The following is a 12,352-nucleotide window of genomic DNA, read 5'->3' on the forward strand; positions in this document are numbered from 1 at the left end:
ACTTATATGTAATAGTGATGACAGGAAAGAAGATATTCAGGTATTTTAACTATGCCATTCACTAGTAACATATACACACCTGCCTTAGGTTAGCTTTAACTTCAAGATAAGTATATGTTTCTTTCTTGGAGAAGCACTGATGTAATTATAAATAGGGAGGAATAAAACCCTCTCAAATACTACACAGATATCTTAATTTTAAAGTAAAGAAATATGGAAATGCTTCAAAGTATTTAAAAAGCTTTATAAATGTAAAGAAATGTGTATAACAAGGGAAAAGTCAACAGAAGGACACGTTCACCCCTTCCAACAAAAATACCAAAGTTAAAAGCCAGTCATGGAGCAGTTCACATCCACATTTCCTGAACGTAATCCTGCCCATAAAAAACCTCATCTAGAAGCAGAGTTCTAATTTAGAAACTCAAAGAAGACACTAACAACCCTTTTCATAAACTCTTACTCTGTATCGCGTGAAGCACTTAGTGATAGAATATACAAAAATGGCTATTTTCCTGATCTAGGGCCTGTGACAGCTGAAACTACTTGTAGCTTTGGCTTCTAAACATACCTGACACATGCCTGATTTCTAATAGGAATCAAAATTACCCAAATCAATAAAAGCAAAATTCTTCCATATTACGATCTAAATAATCCAAGCAAAATTGGACATTTTCAGTTGCTTTTTCAGCTCCTGTTACATCTTCCTCAAAAGTTAATCCACAGGAGAAAGGACCCTGGCTTTAAATTGCGGCACAGGCTGGGTAACCTTCACTGGGCTTCCCGTTTCATCATTAGCAGTTTTGCTACCGGATCAACTTTCCATGACTGATCTTCCTGGAACACACTGCATTCAACTTACTCCTAGCTCACCTTAAAGTCTTTGCCTAACATAGTAAGAGTCTTGACTATTCTGGGCATTTCCTTTAAATGGGTTATTTCGGTAGCTTCCAATAATTCAGTACCTTTTTAGACTCTCAAGCACTAAAGGATAAGAGCATCAAAGCAAACTTTCAGCCTACTCTCCAAAGCAGCAAGAACCAATAACTGTCTTGATTTCAGGGCCCCATCTGGTTGCTTAGTCACTTGGCTGGGGCCATCCACTGCTGCCCCTGCTATCTTCTTCCTTACAGCTTCCTCCTCACCCTGGAGAGCTCTGCAAGATAACTCTTTAAGACATGAACAGCTCATTTTGCTTAGATACACAGGATGTAAATAAAAGCATAAATGAATAAGAGGAAGTAGTAAAACCACACGGAAAAGAAAAATCAATCAAATAACTTGTAGCTCTTAGTAGCTCTTATGGCTTTTTATAGCCAAATATCCTGAAAAACCTAATACCTATGCAAGCAGTCCACCAAGTGCCTGTGTTTGGGAGAAACCACTAAAATTTATTCTCAAGAGAAGGAAGCCTGAATTAAGGCAGGAGATAGTGAAGACAATGAGATGAAGTGAGTTAGGGAGAAAGAAGGGGCAGCTTGGGGACTGACTGGAAGCAGTGGGGGGAGGAGGGGAAAGAGTCTAGGGCGACTCCCAGGCATGTGGTTTGGGCACTAAGCAGAAAGTGGTGCCATCACCTACGTCAGGAATCCATCGGGGACAGAGACAGTGAAGGTGTTAAGCTTCAGCTCAGGCTGCCAGCGGCGAAGTCCTGTGTGCAGCTAGAAATATACCATGGAGAGAAGACCAGCTTGGAGATACAGATCTGGGAGTCTTCAATACACATGGACAGAAAATAAGAATTTTTAACCATTATGCACTTTTCATGGGCAGGTACTGGGCTAAGCACTTCTTTTAATTCATTTATTCATCAAAACCCTATGAGTAGAAATGATTATTATCCTCATTTTACAGATACATTAACTATCACCCAAGCAACTTAACTGAGGTGAAGTAATCTGCCCCACATTAAAAAGCTAGTAAGCCAAAGCTCAAATACAGGTTTGACACCAAAGTCTACATTCTCAAACAGCTGTAGTTTCTTTCTACCAAGAATGTACCGGGTGAGAAGGCAATATTAACACAAACCCCCAGGGGACACCAACATCTCTGCATAGTAAACTCTTAGAATAACCTCCAAGTTCAACTCCAAAAAGACCGCACCGTAAGATGACAACTGATGAAAACACTGCTCCCTTTCAGAGAAAAACCTGGTAATTTTTCATACTTTTCAAGATGACAACATACGTACCAATTTGCTCAATCCTGAAAACAGAAACTAAAAATTCATCAAGTATATGACAGTGGTAAAAAAATGACAGTTTTGTTTTCTTATTATAAATAATCTCTTAACAACGAGGTCCTACTGTACAGCACAGGGAACTATATTTAATATCCTGGGATAAACCATAATGGAAAAGAAGATAAAAAAGAATGGAGGGCTTCCCTGGTGGTGCAGTGGTTGAGAGTCCGCCTGCCGATGCAGGGGACATGGGTTCGTGCCCCAGTCCGGGAAGATCCCACATGCCGCGGAGCGGCTGGGCCCGTGAGCCATGGCCACTGAGCCTACGTGTCCGGAGGCTGTGCTCCGCAACGGGAGAGGCCACGACAGTGAGAGGCCCGCGTACCGCAAAAAAAAAAATGTGTATGTGTGTATAACTGAGTCACTGCTGCACAGCAGAAATTAACACATTGTAAATCAACTATACTTAAATAAAAAAATAAATTATAAATTAATAATCTCTCATCCAGGATAAGCAGCTATTATGATTACATAAGAGGCCTATTTTCTTCATAGCCAATCTAATAAATAAGGATTTGTTTTCAACTAAAGTTTCTCCAAACACACACACAAATGCCAAAGACCATTTAGTAAGTTAGCACTGCTGTGAAGAGCAGGCAGCAGGTACTTACCCACACGTGTGGAGCTAGGCCTTGGTCTGGAGATTTCAAAAATAAACGTCGTAATTTTTTTCTTGATTACTGTATATTTTTCTAGCGTCCACTGTCCCTAAAGGATGGATATGAATTACTGGAAATGTGGAAGGATGAAAAAGAAATAGAGAATTGGAGCGAGGTGGCACCACGTGGCAGAAGCAACCCCATGCTTGGCAAGAGTCATGGGACACTGGTCCAGCTGCCTCTCCCTAGCCCAGCACCACCACTCACTAAGTGACTGGGATAATTTCCGATTCCTCTATAAAAATGGGGCCAAGAATAGAAATACCACCATAGGTTTGGTGTGAGGATTAAGTAAGTGATGTATGTGAAGCATTTAGTATAGCCTCTGATATACAGTAAGTCCCCAATAAGTATGTTATTATTAGAAGAAAATTAAAAGAATCTTCTGTCCAGACTGATACCACTTGGAGTTGATCTTAAAAATTAAAGAGTTGTTCTAAAAATTGTGAAAAATAACATAACCTGTTGTTAAAACCAATCTAGTTTTGGGACTTCTCTGGCAGTCCAGTTGTTAAGAAACTGCCTTCAAATGCAGGGGATGTGGGTTCGATCCCTGGTCAGGGAACTAAGATCCCACATGCTGTGGGGCAACTAAGCTCGCACACTGCAACTACTGAGCCTGCATGCCACAACTAGAGAGCTCACATGCCACAACTAGAGAAGCCCATGCGCCACAACAATGACCCAGCACAGCCAAAACAAAAAACAAAAAAAACACAGTCTAGTTTTTTCCTAGAGAGGCTCAATGGATTGGCTACCTGAGGGCACCAATTTTTTCCGTCCTGTACTAATCATCTTTAGCTTAGTGCTTTCAGGAAGTGGAAGATTTCTCTGTGGATACAAGATACATGGTCACTCCTATTTAGCCAAACTAAAAAATAAAAATGTAGTGTCAGGTGATCCCATCATCTCTGGGAAACCAGAGTGCTCAGAAAACCTCCTGATTATTTGTCAAACTTGTTGATGGCAAAGCCTTTTTAGAAAAGGAACATCCAATCCTGGTAGAGTGTAAATAAAGAGGTCCTGCTCCTGCAAATGGAGGCACAAATTGGTACAATTTTCTGGAGAGCCATCTGGCAATGCACATTAAAGATCTTAAAATATACACTTACGCTTTGACCCAACAACTTGTCCAAGGAAAGAACACAAGCTTGGGCCCCAAATTTAGCAACAATATATCCCTTGATTATATTATATTAATTATTAATTATATTAATTATATTATTTATAATAAAAAACTGAAATTCAGAACCTAAAGGAATAACAGGACTTTGAAAAATAATATATGATACATGTATATAAAGGTAGCTGTACAGCTACTAATGTTACAGAAATAATTCATCAATGTGAAAAGTTCCACATATTTATATCATCATTGAAAAAAAGATTACAAACCATTGTGTTAGTTAAAATTCTCTAGTAAAAAGTAATAGGAAACCAACTCAAGATAGCTCAAAGAGAAAAGAGTAAGAATTTTACCTGGAGAATGTAATATCCAAATAATGAAATATGGGTGAACAGTCAGGCCTCATACAGGAAATAGAAAGCTGTTAAGATCTTCTATGTCCTTCATCCTACTTGTTTTTGCATGTCTGCTTCATTCTTCACTTTCATTACAGATCAGCTTTCTAGTAACTCTTCTGAAGACTTGGCAGAATATGGCTATCCACATGTCCCAATTCTGGAACAGTGTAATTCCAGACAAATCTACATTCAGAGTAAAAATTTAATGAGCCACGCGTGACTCCATTATAGCTAGGTGACATCCAGTACCAACGTGGTCTTCAGGGGCCCAAAGAAATGGGGCTTGTGAGAGCTGGATAAGCCATCCCCAGAGGATCTATTACAAGGATGTAGAAGGAAATCTTATTTCTTAATATTAGAAAAAAATTGTCTTCCTAGGAAATTAATAGAAATATATGAACCAAATCTTAACAGTAGTTATTTATGGGTTAAAATTATAAGCAACTTTACCTCCTTTTGCTGTAGATATTTTTTAATAATTTATGTGAAATGTAATTTTATAAACTAAATAAGTTAATTTTAAAAGCTAAACTATCAGGTCATTATGATATATTGCTAAGTGAGGGAAAAACAGGATAAAAGTTCACATTGTTTATATCCCTTAACTGTATAAAATGTATGTATAGAAAAAAATGGAAAAAATACAATAAACATTAGCAGTGGTATCTCTAGATGATAAAATTACATACTGTCTTTATTTTCTGATTTATCATTTTCCATACTCTTCAATATTTCTACAACAGATATTTTTCCTACTGGAAAAAAAAATTACTCGGAGGGATATGTATGCCCAGTGGGCTCAGTTTCTGTATAGGAGACTATAATATTGTAGGAACCACTGTCACTGCCAGATAAAAAAGTTATTCGGGGCATCTCTTTTCCTCACCCCCAAGCACCTGAAGAATACTATAAATTGCCAATAGTAACAACTACACACAACCATGATTTATCTTGAGAATCACTGGCCCACAAAATTTTTAAAGAGTTCTGGAGGAACTCTAGGATTACAGCTAAGTGCTAAAAACAAGAGTTAAAAAATAAAATTTGCAGGTTATGATTCTACAGATTCAACTGTTTAAATGTAGACAGGATAATATTCAGAGTAATCTTATACAAGTATATGAAACACTACTAGGCACAAGAGGATTAACGACTTTCTGTCCCCAGTAGAGAAAAGATAAAATGGGTTTTAGTGGCAGAAGGACTTTAACTACACCATCAGCCATGCCAAGCCCAGAAAGTTATAAGATGAAAAATAAATCAAGATTTGGATAAACTTAAAATTTAACACTTGCTGCATTGTTATATACCGGCTCCCATGTCCCTTGCCATTTGAAAACATGAACAGTGCCAATGAAAATTCTCCAAGTTGAAGGCTTTGTCTTACCAAAACCACAAAGTTAAATTGTAAATATGAAACCTACAGGAAGGGTAAGAACACTAGAGGGGAGCCTTTCCCTATTTTCCTGGAATCTTCAAATTAAAGATATCTATATATCTAGGATAGATCAGTGGCAATGCCTGGCTGGCTTAGAAATTTTCTGCAGATTCCTTCCTATCTTTCTGTAGACTGTGATAAAACCTTAAAATAAGGTTTAAAAACACCCATCCTTACAGAAAGCATGCTGTTTTGTATAATGTACCCTAAAATTCTAGTAGAAATACTTCACTTTCCATAATATTTAACCATTGAGATACAATCTTTTAGTTTAATAAACAAGTATTAAAAACAACTCTAGTGTTTTAAAACATATTATTCTACTCTAAATAAATTTATACTATGGTACTTGAAAATCTATCGAAGTGTACATTTTAACCATCCTCAATTATTTTTACATTAACCGCTTTCATTTCCCCTCTAAAGTTCTTAACCACATGGAATCAACAAATTCCACTAAACATTTACCTTAAGGATAAAATGGAAGGAGATACAGTGAAATGGTGTGTGATGGCCACTGTCATTCTAATAAGGGAAAGTTGCACAAAAAAATGTAACAAATTCTGTATATAAACAGTCTAAACGTAGATTTTTACCAATAAAGATATAAAATTAGATGCTAATGTCAGTGTTTTCAGAAAAAGATAAAGTAATAACTGTATAAGCATTATAGTACTACAAATGATTTACAGAAACTAAGAAACTTAATTAAACATAACCCCCCTCTAAAATGCAAACCCATACATTATCTCAGCATGATTTATAGAAGGACTGTATCCAATGAAAATCCAAACTCACTTTTAGGTAACACCCAGAAAACTGAAAATGCTGTTCCTATTTTAATTTAACATGTATTTCTCAAATAAGATTCACCATGAACATTAGTTCAGACTATATTTTTATATCCTCTTTAGATAGCCAAGTGAAAAATCCAACAACACACAAATTTGTACTTTCATCAGAACATAAAACAACAACAGGTAGTGAGGCTAGAAAACAGAACACAAGTTCAATCAAATCAATACAATACAAGTACAGAGGCATCCATGTTAACCTACAAGGAAAAAATCTGGGCCACAAAACAGGTTTTCTATTTTGAATCTCACTAACTGCTAGACAGTCTGTGTATTTTGACCTTAAAGTGGTCAAAATATTTAATGAGTGAACCTCATGTTCTACTACCTACAAAGGTGAAAGCAACAGAAAAATTGTCATTTTATGTTGCTGAGTTTTTAACTAAGTCTTTTATAATACTTATTTTGTTTAGTAGCACGTGATAGAATTATACACAAATTATTTAAAAATTAAATGTGGTTATTTCTATATACCTTAGGCCCTCAGCATAATTTCTGCCTCTGAAGTGCTAATACAGTATTTAAAACTATACAAACATCCAGTAAACAGCATTTTATTTTATGACATTCTGTGTTAATACAATAAATATACAAAACTTCCAAACCACTGAAAACATGCAACATTAGAGGGACAGATGGAGGGCATTTATACAGAACCATGACAGTCACCGTAATGGCAGCGCAATATTACTCGTTGACAAAATATACAAACATCCCTAGATAAATAATCCAAGTCCCAAATTAAAAACCACTGAGCAATGATTTTCCAGTGTTCAAACTTTAGTTTGAAATAAAATAGCCGAAACTTAATATTACCAACTGAAAAGTGACATGGATCCTTACAATGTGAAGACCATTTCATGATTGCTATACTGGGTAATGCTAATATTAAATATAAAACGCTAACAAGTGCCAATCTTCTACTGAGTGCAAATGTGACTATTTACTAATAATTATCGTTAAGAGAATAGAGATTATAAGAATTAAAAACCCCTCTACCTTATTAAACTGTTAAGCAGCGCCATCATTTTAATGCACGTTTATGTTTTTAAAAAAACATTTTTCTCTTATCAGTTTGTATTAACCCAAATAACTGGAATTTAAAACAACATTTCCCCCATCGAAACAAAAAAAGGTTCAGTTGGTTGTAATTATTCTTTGCTATTTAGCAATAGAGGATTTCTACAGAATAGGGAGAAGCATTCCTAATTCTTGAAGGAAAGTATCTCAGTATTTTTCAAAAGTCTCTATGATAAAGTTTTCATTTTGCAGTTTAAAGAAAAACAAAAGGAACTTGAGAGATGAATTAATGACAGACATACCTACTTTTGCTGTATTTTGTGGTTAATGTTTTGAATGTTTGTAAAATCCACACTCAACAAAGCATACTGATGAGACAGATTTTCAGTAAGATTACTAAAGATCTTGAACTGGCTTATTTGGTTGAGAAAGTAAGTAGAGATTATCACTGATCAGAAATATTCATAAAAACAGCTTTAAATTCATACTCTGAATCCTACTTTCATCAGAATAAAAGAAATATCTTCCAAGTATATTACTTCAACAAAGTCCCAAATAAATCAAATGTAAACACCATCTGGATGGATCCGTGTTACATCTAGTATCACACAAAGCTTCTTTCATAAATAGTGAGAACTCACCATCCCACCCCCAGCATGAAACTCATTTTAACTCCAGATTTGGGGGGAAGAATAAAAGTGATTTAACCATTTACACCCAGCCAATTTTTTAGTCTCAAATAATATAATCTAATAGAGAACTCTTACTTTTCAAAATCAAGTTGAATACTTATTATTATGCAATCTTTTAGGTTAGCTAATGACTTCCAAAACAACAGTATCGTGACTTTACAAATGCCTTTAAGTCATTTAATCAGTTATTAAAAATGACTCAAAGTTTCAACCCAAGTATACTATAAGAATGAAGTTCTGTGCTGCATAGTAATAATTTTAACATGATTCTATCCATAATTAATGCATTCAACTGTATCTGTATTTTCTTGCTCGATGCAAGTTAAATGTTTTATTTTTTCTGTTGCTACAAATTTTAATGTATTCAGTCTGTCTCAAAAATTCAAAGACTGAGGTGCGTTAGGGATTCAAGTATATGTGAAGTGCCAGGGTCTTTTTACTTTTAATGCCAACTAGACATGAGAGGCTAAAAGAAAAACTTCTCAAATACTGTTATGTTCTTTTTGGACATGGAGTTAGCCTAGATTTTAATACCTCTGTTAAAAATGACACACACATACCCCAGAAAAAAGCTGCCAGACACAATCTCAGTTCAATTAAAAAGAGTAGCCACAAGAATATACCAAAGTTTCCATACAGTAATATTTTACTATGATATGAATACTGAAAATTAAAAACAAAAAGGTATTATCATCACTACATTCTATTCCATCACTTATCTACCTTTTCTTTTGGATAATGCACTGCATATTATATTATATCCTCGTATTGCACCCCAGTGAATTTTTATGTAGAAGAAAGTATTACAGAAAATCATTTCTATGATTCTATAAACAACTCCCCAAACCTGCACCCATAAGCAGTGCATAACCCAAAATACTAATGCTTTTAAGAAACATGGTGACCATGCAAGAGCAGAGCTTGGTTATCAAAATATCAACTACTCTAAGAAAATAAAAAGATAAAATTTACATTATCTACCATGAAGTGTACACAGGCTCTTCACTGGTGACTGAAACTGCTAAAAAGCAAGCCGATTTAAAAATCCCTAAGTCTCTGATGTCCTATTTCTCTCAATATAAATAAGGAAAAGGAATGAAGCATTGCTTTACTGCTCCAATGTGTAATCCTTACGTTTGACTCCTGAAAGAATGACTGCAGCAAGTACTAAGTGCATTTTTAATCATAAGTGCCATGTTAATTTCAGCGTGTCACCACTGAAATAATTCGCTGAACGTTCATCCCCCAAAAAATATGGAGAATATTTATTTCACATGTAATTTTTTTTTTTTTGCAAGGGGCACTGAAATATTAAGAAACTATCAGGTAAATAATAAGACAGGGAAGTTTTTCTGGTTTTAGCCCATGCACAAGTGATTAGGAAATATACGTGCTGTGTGTACTGTGTTTTGAACAAAAAAAATATTTATAGAATACAGTAACTGGAGAAAAAAGTACAGTCAGAAGGTAACAATGTATCGTTTGAAGACTCTAAATTTGGTTACCCTTGAAAGCATTCTGAGCTGCACTAGTTGCTGCGGTTGAAGCTGCATTTGCAGCTGCAGTCTGGACAGTTTTGTTGGACATCACACCTGTTGCAAACTCTTGTTGGGCCTTCTCAAAACTAGCACCTGTTGTGCGATACAGTCCATGTACCTACGGAGGCACAGAAAAGTGGGAGAAGATGAGTGGTAATCTATGCGTTCATTATCAATAGCTCTTCAATTAATCCCAACATGACTCAGAGATAAAAAGACTAGATTCTAGGCAGGATTCCTAAGGTCAAGAACATCAGCCGCCACAGTGGCACACAACCTTGTATGTAAATATTTTCTTAAAATAGATTTTTCCCTTTTATCTCCAATGCAGAAGAGATAATTATGCCTATGCCAAACCAAAAATAATATAAAAAGCGACTTCTTAACCAAATGCAAAAAGCTATGTTTTCCACTGTACCTAATTAAGACATTACAGCCTTACAAAAGAATGGTTTAAACACAACAGGAGACATTCTGACTTAAATACATTAATTTACTACCCTAGACAATTCCAAAAAAATAATACCTTACCTATTTCTATGTTGGCTACATATACACCCCTGCCCCTATTGTATCAAATGGTATCGTTTTATCATTTAATGTAGCGAGCAATATGTGTGGCCTTAAAGATAATTCACTCTGAATACTATTTAAGTTTTTGTGTATGGTCAAGTCCTAAAGGATTTAAGAAGAAACACTTCTGAGCGCTATCTGTCCATACTGATTCATCACTCAAATCTTAGATTTTTACGAGCAGGGTTCAAAAATACTCCTTCTGTTAGCATCTCTCTCGAAGATGCATAAACTATGAAGTACATCAATCCATAACATCAGCCACTCCATCTAATACAAATTTGAGAAAGGAAATAACAAGGCACACTAGGACAAATATTGATATTTATTTATTACATACCTACAAACTTGGGGGTATGAAAGATGAGGAGGAAAGATGAGACAGAAAAGTGAACTTGTAATTACACTGCATTGTGATAGGTCTAAATTAGAAGCCTGACTAGAATGTCATCAAAGCAGGTTTGGAGGATGGGGGCAGTACACCCAAGTCAGCCCTCTTCCCAAACCTAAATACATAGGAACTGGTTAATTGTGGAGTTAAGGGTGGAGTCAGGAAAAGTAGGAGTCAGGTACTTTCAAGTCAAGTTTAGATACTGGGAAGTTGTTTCACAAAGACAGAATACAGAGGATACGTTGGTTTGGGGGGAGAGTAGACACTAAGTTCTAAACATTCATCCATTGCACAAATGTTTATTGAATACCTACTCTAAGCCTGCCCCAGCAGACAGGTGAAAATTTGGTTTGGAGGTAGAGAGGAATGGGCGAGAGACATGGACTTGGAAACCAATGGCACATAATGGTAGCTACAACTCTGACGTAATGAAATTGTCCACGGAGAGATAACACATAAAGTAGAAAGAGAAGAAAATCAAGTACCGAAGCCTGTTTAGACACCAATATTTAAGAGGTACCCATAACAACAAGAAATGATTAAGAGAGGAATGAGTAAAACCAGGGACCTTTTCACAGATGCCAAGGGAAGAAAGCAGTTAAGGAATGAAGAGTTGTTGGGGAAAATAAGGGGTCAAAGTCCCAAGTTCTTCTGATACACAGTAGCGAAAGCAAATGCCATATTACTATGGATCAAAGTATTAAAGGGTCCGGGAGAGGGACTTCCCTGGTGGTCCAATGGTTAAGACTCCGCGCTCCCAATTCAGGGGTCCGGGGTTCAATCCCTGGTCAGGGAATTAGATCCTGCATGCCACAACTAAAGATCCCACATGCTGCAACTAAAAGATCCTGCATGCTGCAACTAAAAGATCCCACATGCCACAACTAAAGATCTTGCGTGCCGCAACTAAGACCCAGTGCAACCAAATAAATTTTTTTTTTTTTTTTAAAAGGGTCAGGGAGAGGGACTTCCCTGGTGGCGCAGTGGTTAAGAATCTGCCTGCCAATGCAGGGGACATGGGTTCAAGCCCTGGTCCAGGAAGATTCCACATGCCATGGAGCAGCTAAGCCCATGCGCCGCAACTACTGCGCCTGCTGCGCTCTAGAGCCTGCGAACCACAACTACTGAGCCCGTGTGCCACAACTACTAAAGCCCGTGCGCCTAGAGCCTGTGCTCCACAACAAAGAGAAGACACCGCAATGAGACGCCCACGCACTGCAACGAATAGTCCCTGCTCACCACAACTAGAGAAAGCCCACACGCAGCAATGAAGACCCAACACAGCCAAAAATAAAAAATAAAGTGCAAATTAAAAAAAAAAAAGAGAGAAAAAAAGGGTCAGGGAGAAAAAGAGAGCATTGACAAGTACATATACTGGTGAACTTTAAAATTCTTTTAGTACCACAGCACTACCATAAGTATAT

The 12,352-nt window shown here is 36.6% G+C and overlaps 1 protein-coding gene across 4 annotated transcripts in view; it reads right to left on the reverse strand.

The window, feature by feature from the left end:
- Positions 1–12,352, reverse strand: part of SCAMP1 (secretory carrier membrane protein 1) — a 126,392-nt gene that overhangs the window by 19,135 nt on the left and 94,905 nt on the right. For 2 of the 4 annotated variants that reach the window (XM_027100758.1, XM_027100755.1), the window contains exon 9: positions 2,851–2,947. In XM_027100758.1, coding sequence (XP_026956559.1) covers positions 2,851–2,947 — 97 coding nt within the window. Of the gene's footprint in view, positions 1–29; positions 1,711–2,850; positions 2,948–7,252; positions 10,083–12,352 lie in introns of those variants that run through there. The other 2 variants (XM_027100756.1, XM_027100757.1) reach the window with 2 other exon arrangements.

The sequence above is a fragment of the Aethalodelphis obliquidens genome, unplaced genomic scaffold (assembly GCF_003676395.1).
Source record: "Aethalodelphis obliquidens isolate GAN/ISIS:26980383/991018 unplaced genomic scaffold, ASM367639v1 scaffold4, whole genome shotgun sequence".
In the NCBI taxonomy this organism is placed as follows: domain Eukaryota; kingdom Metazoa; phylum Chordata; class Mammalia; order Artiodactyla; family Delphinidae; genus Aethalodelphis; species Aethalodelphis obliquidens.